Here is a 17,836-nt window from a genome sequence, read left to right as displayed (position 1 = left end):
GAAAGTGCAGAGACCAGTAAAGAGATCTGCACACACCTCTCCAGCCATGCAGTGCAGTGAGGTGACTGGTAATCCCTCTCTCCTGCTCCATGGACTGCAGTTCCCCTGGTGCCAGCTTCCAGCACGTGGCCAGCACCAAACATGTCAGTGGGAGTAATTGGGACTCAAAGCGCACCTTAGGGCAGGCAGGACTGGAGACATGGAAGGATTTCTTCAGAAAGTTATTCCATTCACCTTTGCATGCCCTGAGACTGACAGATGCACTGAAGTCGAGCACATTTCTGTTGGTGGATTTGTCTTCCAGGGCCCTAACTCACACTAGGAAACATTATTGAAACCCTGAAGCGCAGCTCCTTCGTGCTGTGCCTCAGGATTCCAACAAGTTCTGGCACGTTGACCATAATGCATACAGGTTTATAGCACTATTTATAAATCTCTTGAGTTTCCTCTTGTATTGTTTCTTGCTGAGGGAGTGTGGGATATGCAATTCATCCCATCAGATTTTATTGAGGAGTTATCCGCAGTCATGTGCATGCTGGATTCTCTTGAGAAACAACATCTGTTTTCTGCAGTATTTCAAGTTTGAAATGGTTGTGAGTTGTTACAGGGTATTTAATTAAAAAAAAGGATACAATTAAAAAATGTGAATTACTTGTGTTTTATGTCAATGTTAACTGCATAAGCCACACAATAGGGAGGTTTCCTCTGTAAGCTATTTGCTGATTTTTCAGTATTTTCTAATGAGTTGTTTGCCATACTTTATGTAAGTACAGATTCCTCTGGTTTTCTTTCTCCATTCAACAGAAACTGTGTTATTCCTTTAAAACAGACACTTCTTGTCTTATAGGTGGAAAAGACACTAAACATGAATTGGATGTGGTCCTTGGGACCATCTGTTTTGCAAATTGTGCCATTGTGCTAACCCTGTTAAGGCAACCTCAAGTTCTGGTAGGATCTTTACATATAGATAAATGAAAAAATATAGATACATATATGGATGAATACACCTCAAAGGCAGGATGTCAACCACTGATAGGCATATAGGTACAATAAAAAAAGGAATCTAAGCAGCATAGCTCCTCATGGGACCACAACAAACCTGGTGAGCAGTCTTGGTGCTTGACTGCGTACAACTGTTATGTAGATCTCATGGCCAACTCAAATTACAAGTCAACACGCAACTGTAATTTAAATGAAACTTAGTTACTCTTCCATTAACTTTGGATGCATTTGTGGAGAGGGGGTAGAGCAACACTTTCATATGGCTTTCTTGAAAATAACTGGCATTCTCAATTTATAAGGAAGCTCATTATGGTTCTTTTGTTCAGTCATGTAAGTAAACTTCTGGAGGATCATAAATGCCTAATATAACAGTAACCTTCAGGCATTCTTAACTAAAATTGTATTTTATCTTCCACCAGCTGTGCATTTCCAGGAGTGTAAATGATCCTTAGGATAAGCTGACTGTAAGACTTGCTGCTCTAAACACAGAGAGCCATAGTAATAAATAGCACTCTATTTTTCACATCATCTTTCTGTAGTTGATCTGCTCTCATGGATGTATGGACAGTTGCACAGTTTGTAGAGAAAATGGTCTGTTCCTAGAAAACTAGTTCCTATTAATTTCTAAATTATTTGTATAATTTTTTTTTTCCCTGCATGAAGCATTCATATGAATTGCATTAAGCCTTCAGGTACCAAGCTTATGCCTTATATTTTCCTTCTCCCAGGAAAAAAAAAAGTGTGATAGTAGCAGCTTTGTTCAAATTAAGTACTGATTATTTTGGCCACATAAATCTAGTTTGTGATTTTCGGTGGATAATGTGCTGTCATTGCTGTCAACGTGCTGTCAACTTCTTACCCTGTTCTTTCCTCACAGCCATGCTGAGCCATGTTGCACAGCTACCAATCCATAACCCAAATGTTTTTGCATTAGAGTGGAGAGTAGTGCTGCTCTCTAGGCAATGTATAGAGGATGTGTGTTTTATGAGATGCCAAGCAAGCTGCTGTATGACTAAATTTCTGTGGGTTTTTCTTGTGCTGTACATAGCTGCTAATTACCAAAGTGACTTATGTTTTAAGTATATTTTCTCTTTCGTTGTTCATTCTGCTTTTTTCAAGTCTTAAAACTGAAGTAATTTTAGTAATTAGTTATTTCAGGAAGCGTTAGGGAGGTGGAGATAATCTGCTGGGCACTGTGCAGGTACAGAATGTGCTACAGCCAGGGGATGGTTGGCTTTCCCCCTCCATGCACAAAAATCTGGGCTCTGGTTACTGAGGTCAGGGAGAGGGATCCCTCTGGATCGTGCCTGCTGGAGTAAAGACCAACTCACTTACTAATGCCTTCATTCAGCATCACAGAAAATGTTGAGAGGGAGGAGGATCCTGAGCCTGCAGCCATGTGGAAAGCCAGTCAGGTGAAGCCTCGCTGCAGCCTTGCAGCAGACTGAGCCCTCTTTTCTCTCCTGCCTTTGTGGTTGAAGGAGAGAAATGGAGGGCTGCAGAGGGAATAATCAGCAGTACTCTCCTCAGCCAGGCAGCCATCTCCTCCTATTGACCTTGAAGTAATGAAAAAGGGATAGATTCTTCTGCAGGTTACCTCTGTGTGTACAGATAATGAGAGCAGAGAGTAATGATCATAAATCTACATGGCTTTGCCTGTTTGAAAGTCTGGGCCATGGGAAAAATGACAGTACTTAGTTTATTTTCAGTCTGTAATTCACATAAGTATGTGTTCCAAAGAGTTTCTTCTGGAGGTGTTTCTTTTGCCTTGTACTTCATTTTATGCAGTAGTGGTTTTAATTCAAATGAACCTATTCCCTTTTGTTGACTTCAGTTTTCAATATGAGAATAGTTGTATTTCCCAAACCAGCAATAAACTGGTTTGATATTTACGTTTTTTTAATGCGACTTTTCATTAGTTAATACAGTGCCTATAAAAGAAAAAAAATTCCAAAATATGAAATACATATATAGGACTTGTATTTAATATTTCTTTTAAAAAACAATCAAAAGAACCCCCCCAAAAAAAAACAAAAAAAAACCCAAAACAACAAACAAAACAAAAACAACAACAACAGAAAAAACCCTCTTCTAAATTAGTAATGGTTAAAAAAAAATAAAAAAAATAAAAAAATAAAAAAAAAACACCTTGGAATTTGGGAGTTTGCTTTCCGATGTTGAACTGCCATGCACAAAGTAACCAGAAAGTTTTCTCTGGCAATTTGTTCATTCCCCTCCCAGGGAGATGTAATTCATTAGGGCAGTTCCTTGTCAAATATTAACTCAGAAACTGGAAGGAATCTGAGACAGAAAATAACTAAGTAACCCTAATGATGTAGTAGTCCAACTACGGTGGCCAATGGATAAAGAATAGTAGCAAGGTGTTTTAGTACTTAGCTAAGATGCCAGGGTAATGTCAGCCAATAAATGATGTCATGCAGTCAGAGGCAGGGTTTGGTCAATACAAACTGACAGTTTTGTCTTTTAATCCTACTACGTACAATAGCAAAACATCAGGAAGAACTATATTTAAAAACAGAGGAAATGTACTGAGCCATTAGCAGAGCTTGTTGCATTGTTTTTCCTCTGAGCTGGATCTCAAGTGAGATGATGGCTGCGCCGGTACTGAGCTCCCGAGGCGCCTTTCCCCCCTCAGTGTGGGATTAACCTCTGCAATGGCAGCAGCATTTACTCTCTGGAGCAAATGGGACTGTGCTGGGGAGGTCTTACATTTTGCTTGTATTCCCATGATGGAGTCATTACGTGAGTGTTCAGAGCAAAGCTGAGGCATAAGGGAGATGCTGACCCCCTCAGTGAGTATGCAGCACGTCGGGTTAACAGAGTGAAACACAGTCTGACCCAGAGCGTGGGGGGCCTGTAAGTCTGGCACTCTGGAGCTAGGGTGGTGGTCGTAAGTTTTTCCTCTTTCGAGGCCAGTTATCCTGTTAGGGCTTGCCTTTGGCCAGAGCAAACACTGTAGCTGAGCTGTGCTTGTTGGGGAATTAGGGAGGATAGAGGGAGGAGGTTGCCTGGCTTTGAGTTCTCTGCTGGAGAGCTGGAGGTGATGGCTGGCCACAGTGTACTCTGGCTGCTCCCCCGGCGCAGCCTGGGGCCTGGAGGTGATCTGGTCATGTGCTAAGCAGATTTAGTTCATTAGCCAACCAACCCTGGCCACAAAAGCATGTATTGACATCAGTTCAGTGTGTTGAACAAGGTTGGTTGAAGTAAGATGAATGCCAGAGCCAGCTCCAAGGCAGAATCATTCAAGGGGTTCCCAGGGTGAAACATCCCTCTTCCAGCAAGCTGTTTCAGCTCACTCGTGAAGACACACCCTAATCTGACCCTTTCTGTAGGTTATTGTATTTGGAGTGTTTCTGGTACTCAAGGCTTTTTTTTCCTACACAGCCATGTTTGAAGATTGCCTCCTGTGGTCAGGTTAACCACCAGTTTTCATGAACTCTGCTGACTTGCCCTGGCGGAAAGTTTGTTCCTCAAAATCTAGCAAATAAGTTTTAATGCTTAAAGACTCTCAGCCAACAAAAAGTCAAGCAAAGTTGAATTCCATGTTTGTTTTGAGATATTGTAAGGTCTTTCATCAATTTAGGTATTAATATGGGGCTTATTATAGCAGGGGCATTCTCCACTTTCTCCACTTATGAGGTTAAGATATCAAAAGGGTTTAAGGAGGCATTAAGCCCAAATGCTGTTTTTAGAGTTCCTTGAATTAGTGGAAATATAGTGAGATATTCAGGGTGGTAATCCAAAGTGACCCAAGTTGATCCAAACTGGTCCTGTTTTAAAACTGCCCCACAGGCACAGCCTTTACACTGTACCAGTGGGGGCACTGGAAATGGGGAAGCCTCTGGCTTAAGGGGCTGAAAGTGGAGAAAATTAAGCAGATCAAAAACCAGCATTATTCTGCCAAACCTGCTCTCCAGACATCTCCTTTGCAGGGGAGGAGTGAGGAATCCTGAGGCAGGGAGTTGGGAAAGAGGGGAACCTCTGATTTAAAGGGGCTTAAATTGTTGTGGGGCACTTCAAGTTTTCAATGTCAGTCATGTGCCTTTAATTGCTGCTAAAAATGCCAATTTCAAATAATAGCATAAGTAGCCTGAGCAGAGCTATAGCTGTGTAATTTAATTCCATGAAACTATTGACATGTTTAAAAGTATGCAGATGCTAGTGTCTTATGCTAGATCAGGATCTTAATTATGCATAATTTGAGATAATTGGGTTGCTTTAGCTTAGTATCTCAACCTGTTAATTCTAACTACTAGATTAGGATTCAGCTGTAATTCCTGTATGCTTAGTAGAACTATTTCAATTTGCTCCTGACATTAGGTAAGTGTTGTGATTAATTCTGCTTCTGTATTCTGGTTTTCTGTGGGAGAGGTCTGAGTTTAACACATTCATAACACCAGGTAAAATCAGACAATTACATCTTTGCCCTTTGCTGTGTGATTTTTTTTTTCCAGGAGATATAAATGGATAAATGTTCTGGATAAATATTTTGGGAAACAAGCAAGTCCCAAAGGGTGTTCATTTTGTTACAGAATTTATTCTTAGGTTGCTGTGCTAGGCTCTATTTTTTTGGCTTTTGTTTCCTCTTTCTTGTCTTTTAGAAGCTCATACTTAAAAATTCATTAAAAAAGTACCACCAAGTTTGAAATTTTTAACAGAAACAAAAAATGTGGTAAAGATCACATCTGTGGTCGAGCCTGTGTTGAACAATCCAACCTTTCTCTTAATCTAAGGTTTACATGCAAGGGTAGACTGATTATCTGCTTACAGGTGCAGGAGTATCACTGAATGTCATTGTTTCCACAGATGAGCACCATGCCAGGACTGCCCACAAGGCCGTGCTTCTATGACATTGACCTTGACCCCATCACAGAGCAAGTGAAAGGATTGTTTTGAGAATGACATCCAAATTCAGGTCAGTCAACAGCCTTTATTTTCTTGTTCCAGCTTGGGGGAGGATGTTTGTGCCTAGTATGCGTGCAAGAAAGGTTGTCAGGAGTTTATCTAGGCTCTAGTTTCACTAAGGATTTCAGACACTTTGGGGGTGTATTTCATAATGTGCAATTTATCACATGGGTTTCTCATTTGCTGAATGGCGACTGGCACTTTGCTGTTGTCCACTGATGGTGCCTTTCAGATTTCCTGGCACTGTCAGTTTGGCATCAGGAGAACCCAGCTCTGCAGCTGTACCACTCTTGGCTATGGAAAAAGGCAGTCTGAAGAAACCATGTCATCTTACTAACCTCAAAAGAAACACTCTTTGATACTACACTCACATGGCAGTGTGTGTCTGTCATTGCCTAGATACCACAGAAGATATTTCTCAATTTGTTCATGAGCTCTGCTTTGTTTTCTTGTGTTTTGTTTTCATAGCTGCTGTCATCTCTCTCAAATGGTAATAAGAATTTCAGGAACACAAAGCTTTCCTCTTAGCCTGTTTTTCATGCCTGATTCTCTCCCTTTTCCTCGAAGGTTGCAGTTCCCCCACCACCTCCTCCCTTTCTCTAAGTACTTAATCTTCTTGGTGTCCTGCTTTAATTTTGTGCAGCACATGTTCCTCACTTAAAAATACAAGATGTTATGAAAATATTTCATGCTCCTCCACTTTAACCTTTTAACATAATAAGTGGAGTAAGAGAGAATGTAACCCTGACTGAAACAAACCATGTGTGCCTGTCATGGGATTCTCTCCTTTCATCACTTAGCTCTCTCCCCCAATAGATTGGTCTGGAGAGAAAAAGGGTTTTTCTTTTTTAAGACAGAACAACACTATTACTATGAGCTAATAAGACTGTGATGGGACCACAGATCAGCCACAGCTTTGAGGTGGATGTGCCCAGGTGCTTCAGCCCTGCTTTAACAGTCCTTTCTTACCGTGGACTGAGAGAAAGGGCTTTCATTTTCTATTCCTGTGTTTTAGTGGATTGTTTGGAGGTGAGGAGAGGTTTGCATAACCCAGCCAGACCAAGTGAACTGTTCACTTGCCTACACATTCACATGAATGCCACAATATACGTAACATCTGGTGAGAGCAGATGTGTGTGCCAGTGAAGACAAGTAAAAAGCACCTACCTTGAAAGTGAACCTGCATGCACAGGTAATTACCTGTATGCAAACCATCCCTGACTGTTCTGTGGCTGGGTAGCGTTGCACATACCACTCCTTGGCATATATCCCATTTTTGTTACTGATACACATGATATGTCTGGCATCTTCATGCATACATATTGATTCATCATGTGTCAGCCATGTAATTGCTTCTGAATAATTTGGAATGACTGTAGAATCCTAATGTAAAATCTATATGCAGATTCACATAGCCTGCTTAATTGGGTGTTTACTGCCTAGTCTTACACAAATCCATCCAAACCAGGGACTGATGAGTTTGGAAGAACAACAGTAATTAAGCAGATGAAATATTCCATTCCAACTGTGAAGGCCTTTCATTGGAAGCTGTGCATGAAATGAAAATGCTAAACTTGTCGTTTAGTCAGTGATGGTGTGTTGTCAGATGTAAAAAGAAGTGCCAATGAAGTCACAAAAACATAATAGGTAGGAAATAACATATATAGCGAACTGTTAATAAATTATTTTAATTTCATTGTGGAGATATTGTTGGCATCTGACAGATGAATGATTCCTTAACTTTAAGCCTTTTAAAGAAAAAAGCAGCTTGATTATATATATATTTCACCAATATAGGTACATACTCACCTGTGTTCCTACCTTTAAAATCTAAATAAATGCCTTGATAGTATGGTAATACCCAGTGAGCACCACACAAGGTAGTCAAGTGTTCATTAGCTCTAAAATTCATCTGGTTCATGTGCTAGATTTGTACATTGCTAATTGTGGAAGAGAGAAATCATATTCCCATGTCTTTACTCCCAACTTTCTGTGGAGAAGTTTAGTAGTATCCTTTGTTTTCACACACACACTGAAGTGAACCCACACTGTAGGTGATACTAGGCTTTGAGGTCTTTGTTTCTGTGATGGCAGATCAAGGGATTTTTTTTCATTGAATTTGAATTCTTCAGCATTTTAGTGTATGATGTAATATTACTAATAATATGGTGTTTTGCCAGCTCATTAGGGCTGATTCAAATTTTTAAGATGTCTTAATTGAAAAATGTTAGAAGTTTTTGGAAGAGCTGCAGATATTTAATTATAAACGTGCCTGTAGAGCTGAGAACAGTTGTTTTAGTGTGCAGTTAATGTCCTGCTGTGTGAGGCTCTGGCTGAGCTAAAACACTGGGTGTATTTGCCACTCTATTTTTCTCTATCACTTCACACCAGTCATTTGAACGCGCTCTAAAAAGTCATAGAAGCAAAAACCTTATCATAAAAGTCAACTCTGTTTTTCTCTGTTGACAAATAGCCAATACATGGGTACACAATATTGCAGTCTCTCTGTAGGAGCAACATGATCTATCAAAAAAAATGAAACATTAATATGCAGAAATGAACCCAAAGGAATCTGGCTAGTCCTTCGTCACTGGCCACTGTCCTATTTAAATTATACTGCCCAACTCATACACTAAGAAAGTTGCAATTGTTTCCATGGGAGCTCTCTGTAGAGAGTGCCAGAGTAAGATTTACCTGGAGACAAGTCAGCCAATAGGAAGAAATTTAAAAAAAAAAAAAAAAAAAAATTTGCTCAGTGAGGGGAAGTCCCAAACTGAACCTGGTGTCTGCTCATACTGTGCAGACTTTGAGTATCTGGGTTGGTGGCTGCAGGAGGAAATTGTTCTCCTCACTTGGTTGTGACTTTGTAAGGCTGCCACTGTCCCCAGTGTCTGATGTACTCTCACACTCTTCAAAACTGGCAGAGCATCAGAATTATTTTGATGCACATCGTGGATACTTTGCTGCCCTCAGTGCTTTTCTGAACTTGAGAGGAATCCCAGAGCTCTGCCTGTGACCATCTTCATGGCCATAAAGAAGTCCATAAGAGCAGGAGACCAAAACTGGTGTTCTAAAATTGCAACCTATTTGTTAGATGTTTTCATCTTCATTTATTCAAATATGAGCAGAAAGTGTTTTAAGACCTTTCCCTTACATCCACAAAACTGAGCCTATGAACAAAAAAAAAAAAAAACTTCTTTTAGTCTCATTCCACAGAATTAGCTTTCAGTCAGCAACAATTACTACAGTAATGTGCAGTCTGAAGTCTGTATCATGCTGGAGTACAAGTACAGATTTTTGTTTCTCACCTAGTAGGGCTGCACAGATAATAAATAGGAGGTGCATATGGCATAACTAGACTTTTTTTTATTATGGTTAAGGCAAAAATATGCCATTTCACTGAAGCACTCATTTTAGAATGTGACGCCTTTTTTTTTTTCTTTAAAAAAAGCAAAGATATCTTGTTTCAATGTATAAATTTCTTATCTTTGTCATTTCAGAAGCCTGAAAATTAAGAACTCCAACTTTTCCTGTTTCCTGCAAGTAGGACACAAAAAATGAATCTGAAATATTCCTGTTATGTGTCTTTGGAGCAATGTCAAGATAGACCAAAGAGCAAAAGTTTACTCTTTCTTCAAACTAGTTTTTATGATGAAATATAGCTGTAAGGTTTAAAAAAAAAAAAAAAAAAAAAAAAAAACCACCAAAAAAAACCAAAAAAACACAAAAAAAAAAAAACCCCAAAAAACCCACCAACCACCACAGCAAGCTAAAGTTTTACTCTCTGTAATGCAGGAAGCTCTCTACTGGGGCTTACGCTTGTTTGTGTGGATAAAATGACATTGAAAAAGAGCAGTTTTCAACTCAGAGTTTTTGTCTTTTCTCAGAGGAGTGTACAGAATTATTTCCTTTATCTTGGCTATCGACTAAAAACTTGCATAAACATGATTATGCTGTGTGATCAAGCCTATTTCTCTCTGAAAAGTACACTTTTGCTCCTGGCATTCAAGAGCTGAAACTACATACGGATTAACTGCACATTTTTGAGTTATCATCAAGTGTTGCTCTGGATGCGTTTGGGCAACAGCCAAGCTTCAAGCAAGGAAGATATTAAACAGAGAAAGAACAGAGCATGTATTTTGTAAAAAGTTTTTAATGTATAATTTGTTTCCTTGTTGGGCAAAGATCTTTTGAAACACTTAAGCCATGGCTGTCTTGTATCCATAGATCTGTCTTTATCCAAAGTGTGTGTTACAGGCTGTCTAGCTGATTATGTGCTTGTTGTGGTGAAGCTGGTTGTTCAGACAGGGCACTGCTCCTTCTGAAGCAGTTTTGCTGCTGTTCATGGCTAATGAAGCCTCCTGCTGTGCTGGCTCCCAACCTAGAGTTCTTCGCTGGCAGTACACAACGGCCCAGTAACAACAGAGGAACGTCCATCAAGCAGGATGCAGACAGGGCACAGCTTTCTTCTGCTTCATTTTGCAGGTTTTAACGACCAGACTCGTAAAAGTGGAGGGTATTTTCATTTGAAGGGGTATTCAAACAAGTTGAATTACAAACTGTGTGCTTTAATTTTTCTCAGTAACTCTACTTTCCTGATTTTTCCTAAAACCTGTAGCAAAACACAGGATACTGCATTGAACTTTCCAAACTGCTACTCCTCAGGAAACTCTCGCTGACTGACTGTTGGTTCCTTCAATAACAAAAAATGTGACAGAACAATAGGGTGAATCGAGACAATAGGCCATTGTTTTTTTTAGGTAAAAAGCGGTGAAATAATGATGAGAGAGTTTATTTTCCTGATGACGTTTTCCATCCTGTCGCTTTGCTCTGCTTACGCACATCTGCATATTACGGGGCTTTTGCAGTGTAGCCTTGGTTCCCTTCTACAGAGCCACATTTGGAGACTTAATTATCTCAGGAACTCTGTAGTAATTGAAGGGTTTGTTTTGGTTCTTAAAATCATGCTTCGTTATTTATAAACTCAAAACTATAATTATGGACAGTAGAGCAAACTGGAGACAATTAATTGTCTGTGCCTTCCCTGGAGTAGCACGGAAATGTCTGCTGACTGCATTTCAGTGCTATTCATAGCGTGGTCCTCCAGCACTACCGGGATTGCTGTGAAGTGTAAAAACTAGAGCAATTTAATATTTTAACCTTACTAGACGATAGAGCTCATAATAGCCTAGACTGTGGATGCTTTAATTACACTGGGGCATGACAAACATGATAAGTAGAAAGTCAGATTCAAGCTCTCAGAGCTGCTGGGAAGAGAGATTTCTTATATTTTCTATTAAATTGTGCCACAAAATACAACTCAATCCTACTCATATACACAACAGTGTTGTAAATTAGTCTTGCACACACTCATCTATCTAGCTAAGAAAGAGCCAAAGAGTTTTGGAAGAAAATAAGCGTGCTTTCAAGACACAGATTTCCTAGTAGCTTCTTTACAAGAAAAATAAGTAAGGTTTTCCCTCCATTTTGTCCAGAGAAATTCAGAAAATACATAATCATGCCTTTCTAGGAGTCACTGTGGTTCCCCTGCAGGTGCACTGGAATTGTCCCCATGCAGTGTGGGAAACTAAACGTGGCACTGTCTGATTGCTTGTGAAGCTTCTGTATGGATGTGAATGTTTGAGCAACAAGTTTTGTAAGTCATCTCAAGCTGCTGTTTGATACTTTCTATAGTGTTGTCTCCATCTTATCCCTTCAAGCCACACATGCTGGGGCCATTTATCTGACCCAGCAGTTTCTCCCTAAAACACCATTCCAGCTCATTTAGTTGAGAGTTGGCAAACGTACTGTAATTTTTCTACTGTCATGTGCACAGGATTTGTTATATTGTTTAGATAGCTTCAATAATTCAAGGAAAGCTGAAATGGCCACTTTTGTCGTAGCTTTTCCCCCACCCCATCTAGTTAACTAGCTCCAAAATCTCTCAAGCAATTGCATTTTTGTCCTTTGATCCAAAGGGATTGAGCTATTGGCCACCAGCTGAGCTGCAGAAACTGACACAAGATGTTCCTTGGGCCCCCCCTGATTCTGAGGCCTTCCTCCAGAAGAGTTTAACATGAAAACTTTTTAAGATCAGTCTTATTGGTATGTGTGTCACTTGTTGCATGGATGTGACTGTGGGACTCCTTTTTTTTTTTTTTGCATCTACTCTGAGCAACATTGTCACATGGCAGAACCAGAGCTTTCTAAGGCAGCTTGCCAAGCTTCTCCCTGCATTTGCTGAAGTGTGTTTAGCACCATGCGGTTGTTCATTATCAGAAGATCTGCTTTCTGTAGTGACTGAATACTTTGTTATTGCTACTGCTGAACTAATTCTGCAATGACATTGAAATACTTCAGAATACATGCAACAGGTTTCTTCATTTGTGGTTTGAAATTCAAGCTTCCAGAATTTCAGTTGCTATGAACATGAAAATAAAGTCTGTGTGCTATCATTTAGTTTGCACAAGTGGTGCCTGTCTGAATTCATTAATAAATACATCCATTATTTAATATTGTTCTCTCTATGATCTTGTCTACTTAAATAGTGACTTTCCTTTTTTTTTTTAATTCCTCATAAGCCACTTAGTCTTGTCATGCCCGTGTCTCCAGCTAAACACAGCTATGCGAAGGAAGGAGAGGAGCTCAGCCATGGTGTGGTGAAGTGCCAGATGTGAGCAAAACATGGGACTCTTACCTGGCTTCCCAGAACCCAGGAAAGTGTTTGGTGCCTGGCTGTTGCCACAAAGGGCCATGCACTAGAGGGTTGTCCATGGATTCTTCTCTATCAGTACACTCCTTTTGAAATTGGTTTGTGCTTGGGGAAGGACACATGAGGCTAACATCCTGTCCTGATCCCAGAATAATCTTGCTGTTGCCTTTGGTCCTTGACGTGAAGGGCTGGGTCAGATGCAAGGGTCAGTTGGACACTTTTCACTTCTCAGTTGTCAGCTGGATTTGTGTGAAGCAGTGTCAGGTACAAAAATATTATCTGTGGGCTTCTCAAGGTGGGATTCAAACACAAGTGATGCAAAAGCTTCAGGAATTATGGGTGCTAAATCATTAGGCCATAACAGAGCAGAAAACATCCTGGGAGCACGAATTAGTAAAATGGGGAAGGTATTGAGCATTGCAGGTACACAGTTGACAGTACTCCTGTTTTCAAAATAGCTAAATGAAGTCCCAGACATGTGGTTTGCATTAGTACTAAGATTTTAACATGCTTCTCATGGCTAGATTTCCAAACAGCTTCTCAGCTTCTCTGCAATGTTTCAGCCAGGACCTTACCCATATGGAACAGGTCTCAAGCACTGGGTTTGTTCTTGGTGGCCCATGGGTCTGCCCTACTGACAGCCACCCAGTCAGCCAGGGGTGAGTGTGGGAGGCATGTGCAAACTCTCCACTCCACGGAATTACTAGGGTGAGGGAGGATGTTACCCCTTTAAACATGCAGGTTTTCATGCAATTTTCTTTGGACAAAATATTATAGAGAAAAATTTTAAGGCCAAGATATGACCCCCTGCTTGAGAGGGTTGGAATGGAAACACTGAAAGCTCCTTCAGGCATTTGTCCTGAGAACAGGACTGCTGTGCTATACATGTTACCATTCACTGTGGAGTTAAGGCCAGAGAGTTTACATAAAGTAAGCTAAATTCAAATATTTTCACAAGTGTGGTCATAATAATAGTTCCCTACTCCAGGTGGTTGAGTGTAATGTATTACATACACACAAGCATGAGCAAGAATCAATTTGTGTATGCAGCTTTTGTGTAAAATCTTCAATATTTGCTTCCCCAGTAAAATTTTTAACTTAAACCTTTTGAGTAATGATTGGGAGGAGCTAAACTGCTACATGCCAGCATTGGCTCAACTGGGCAAAACCCTGATGAACCTTTTAAAATCAACCCTGCACTGGGTATCTCCAGGTTCCTTCCAAGGTAAACTGTTCTATGCTCCTATGAGCTGAGATGTTAGCAGAAAAAGTTAGCACTGAGGAAGCCCAGAGCTGGAATACACCCCACACACATGCCACAGGCACCTTAAGAACTTCACTTTGCAGAGTACTAATAAAAAAGAGGATGTATCAAATACAAGTCATGCCCACTTCTATGCAATACACTAAATCAAGCTTTAAGTTATGACATTTTAAAAGCTAAATTGTTTCCCACTGGGCAATTTCCATCATGCTCTTTCAACTCAATTACCATCAACATCTGGTCAAAGTTACATTCTTAATGCCAAAGAGTTTCAGCTTTTCAGGATATAGCCTGTTAGTTGCCCATATAATGCAGCCCCTGCATGTTCTTATCACACACAGAGCTTATATTTATTCTCCAGAAAAATACAATTATGGCTGTATTTGTACAAAACATGTATTATGTACATGACATGTAGCTGCACCATTATATCCACCACTCCAGGATATTTCCTTCCATTTTCTTTTTTGAGGAAAGGCTGAAGGGGAAAACAGAGAGGAGAATGTCTGACCTGGGACAGCAGACCAGCCCCTACACAGCTTTCAGTCAGACAGAATCTCTGCAAGGACACAAAGTCCCTTTATTCACTGGTTCTGTGCTTGGGTGCAACACCTACTCCTACTTGGCTCCAGCTCATCTCAATCACCTTGCTGTCTCTATTGCAGTCAGAAAAAGTTCTATTTGCCAACCCGTTGGGTTCTTTTGAATGTTTAAGGTAAGTGAACTCTCCCTGAGAGAGGTTTCTGAGGAGATCAACAAAACCAACACCTAACTCCCATCTGCTCTTTACCACATTAGCTTGAGGTGGCAGTTTAATGAACCAGGCCCCACACATCAGTGCCATACAGAGGCTGATTTTTCCCCTATGTTTGGAATGTTAACTGCTGTCACTCAGTGTCAGATGTTAACACCTGGCAAAAGCTTGTTCATCCAGGATGAAACCTGTATCTAATTCTGCTTCTTGAACTACTGAAAGTCAGGTAGACCTTAAACCTCAGTCCTGTCAGTAATAACCAAGTATTCAAGTTATTTAACTCTCAATAGGATGAGGGAAATGAAAAATAATAAAAACTATGAAGATGGTGAATGAAGGAACAAGCCATAGGAATCAAGTTCATGCTTTTGGGACAGATTTGTATGAAAGCAGTTGTAAATCAAGGTGAGTCTGAGAAGCAATTTCACTAAATCTCACATTAAAAAATCCTATAAATGGAGCAGTATATAACTTAGCACCAACAGTTCTGAAGAAGGCTATATATAAAGCAAAAGTACATTTAACTGCAAATTGCTGCTGAAAGGCAAACTTTTACTACTAATTTGATATTAAAGAAATACACTAAATCAGCACAATGTATTGAAGTGTAACTAGGAAATACTAGATAAAGAGAGTGACCAACAAGTGGAAAATGTTATCAATTAAAAAAAAAAAAAAAAAAGAAGTCTAAAATAGCTTCTGAGATAATAATATACTTGGAAAGTTAACGCTTCTGGAGATGACCAAGAGCCAATTCATAGCAAGGTGTTGTAAGCTGTTTCTCATCAATTCTTCCTCACAGGATGGATTACCAGATCCACAAAGACAGTAAGAAGATCTTGCACTGAGCTTGTGCCTGGCATCACCTATAGAAAATGCAGGGGATCAGAGGGGTGGCAGCAATTGCCATGGAGCCCAGAGAGGAAAGAGGCTCCAGGCTCAGATTCCTCTATTTACTGAGTCCTCTGCATACGTGCCTCCTCTGTGGCAGGTCGCTGCAACAGATAACCTTACCTTGGCTAAATTTGGACATCTCTATCCCACAACTGCAGTTACTCAGCAACAAACAAACCACACACCAGCCTGGAGGCAGAAATGGAAGAGTTATACCCAGTATGATTTAAACACGTCTGGGAGCTGTGCAGACAACCTGCAATTATCAAACTAGGAGTTTCACGAGCTGTTTAAAAGACAGATGGTTTATTTTTCTAACCCTTTGGAAAGGACCAACAGCATCCTCATCCAACACCTTACTTGGGGAAGGAGTACTTGAGTGCAAAAACAATTCCTTAAAACACTGCTTTTCTGCTGGTATTCTAGTTTTGTCCATTTAAGCTCTGACAAAATAAAAAAAGTCCCAAAATCTCACTCTTTCCCAGTGAGAGGATCCCATCAAATATATTTGCGTATCTGCAAATGGATTCTTATCCCATACATCTCTAACGCTCAGGTTTTTCCACTGTTTGAAGACAAGTGGTAGGAACAAACTGACAGGAGAATACACTGTTTAATCCTGTATAAGGGATGATGAAGTGAACCTACAGAGCCAAATCCAAACATTTAGAGAGACAAGCCTGGATGCACAGGAGCAATTAGGCTTGCATACTTGGGAAAACATGTTTGGGGAGGACCTTTTTCATAACTCCCAAAGGGAAGTGGCTGTGATACCCAGCTGTGGCAGGGAGACATGCTTGGAGAGCCATACCTTACTTAGCACAACTGAAATGGAAACAGTCCAAGTAACCATTTACTCATCTACACAAACTTAAACCTTAAATTTAGCAGCATTTCACCTTTTGACCTAGAATTTCACATTGCCTCAACCAGCTTGACTTGAGCCTGAACAGCTACAGAAATGTTTACAGCTATCTGCTGCAGCAGGATAGAAGAAAACCTTGCCTAAATCTTGAAACCAGTGTCTGGGGACGGTGCAGACACAATCAGCACTGGATCAGTTGGACTCACTGCAGACATGTGCCACAATGCCACCAAACCCAAAGCCTAGTCTGAGCACCCCACAGCACCCCATCCTACAAACAGGACAAATCCTGCTCCATTCTACATGATTTATTTAAATGCCAGTGTCCAGCAGGCAAATGGATTTTTTAAAAAATATATTTTCAGTAGAGGTGAGGAATCCAGTATAGAGTCAGCAGCTTATAACTCTATATTTTTTCTAATAAAAATATTTTAGAATTTAAACATTCACTTAGATCTGGTACAGATGCGGGCCCTATCCACACAGAACCACTCAGGATGGAAAGGACCTCTGGAGCTCACCAGGTCCCACCACATGCTCAACATTATATTTATTATCAAACAAATTTTCTTTTAAGTACGTTTGTGTTTTCATGTACAGATTTAGGGACTAGCTCACATGCTGTAGGGCTACTTAGCAGCTATAAATTGACGGACTTGCTCATTCATGCAATGTGCTGAAAAACCAAAGGCTTGCTGCAAAGGTAGGGCAGCCAGAACCCTGGACTGTGGAAGTATGGCACAACTATTCCCCTACAACACCTCAAAGGAGCCACATTAAGACCACTAACCTGCTCATTCTCCTGGATGAGTTGTCATAGCCCAAGTCACATCCTGCAGACTTTCAGAGCACTGGCCTAATCTCTCATTTCAAAGCACTTGAGAGAGAAAACAAGAAGAAAAAGCCTTAATACCCAAAGGAAACAACTCTCACTCCATTCCCCCCAACCCTCAGGTGTTTTAATTTTCTCTGTAACAACGAAGTCTGGCAGGTACAGGTGCTGCCTACCTGTAGGCACACAGTTTGTGGTAAGTGGGAGTGGGCTGAGCGGCTGAGCCTCATCCCCAGTGGGCTGCAGCTGCGCAGGACAGGTGACAGGTGACCAGCATTGAAGGTAATGAGACTGGGAGTGCCCGGGTGCACTGACCAATCACCAAAGGGACACACAGGTGCAATGCATGTAAGGTGAGGGGTATAAAAGGTTGGGCTGAAGGACAGGAGGAGCAGATGCTTGAAGCCTTCTGGAGTGGTATGTTGTTGCTCTGTATGGGTTGAAGCCTTCTGAACTTGTATGATGATACTCTGTGTACTGTGGCTGTCTCAGCTGTGATGTCTGCTGTAACACCTATCCACACCAGGTCCTTACCTGGCAGCTTTGGTCTTGCAGTGCTTAATGGACTTAGGTGTTTGGATCAATGG

The 17,836-nt window shown here is 40.6% G+C and overlaps 1 protein-coding gene across 2 annotated transcripts in view; it reads left to right on the top strand.

Annotated features, from left to right (window-relative positions):
• Positions 1-9,604, top strand: part of MTHFD1L (methylenetetrahydrofolate dehydrogenase (NADP+ dependent) 1 like) — a 141,915-nt gene extending 132,311 nt beyond the window's left edge. For both annotated transcript variants that reach the window (XM_053974196.1, XM_053974197.1), the window contains 2 exons: positions 5,830-5,938; positions 9,429-9,604. In XM_053974196.1, coding sequence (XP_053830171.1) covers positions 5,830-5,919 — 90 coding nt within the window. In that variant the 3' untranslated portion in view covers positions 5,920-5,938; positions 9,429-9,604. The remainder of the gene's footprint in view (positions 1-5,829; positions 5,939-9,428) is intronic.
• The last annotated feature ends 8,232 nt before the right edge of the window (positions 9,605-17,836 follow it).

The sequence above is a fragment of the Vidua macroura genome, chromosome 3 (genome assembly GCF_024509145.1).
Source record: "Vidua macroura isolate BioBank_ID:100142 chromosome 3, ASM2450914v1, whole genome shotgun sequence".
NCBI lineage: Eukaryota > Metazoa > Chordata > Aves > Passeriformes > Viduidae > Vidua > Vidua macroura.
Note: the sequence above shows the minus strand (reverse complement) of the source record. Positions and strands in the feature narration are given on the sequence as shown.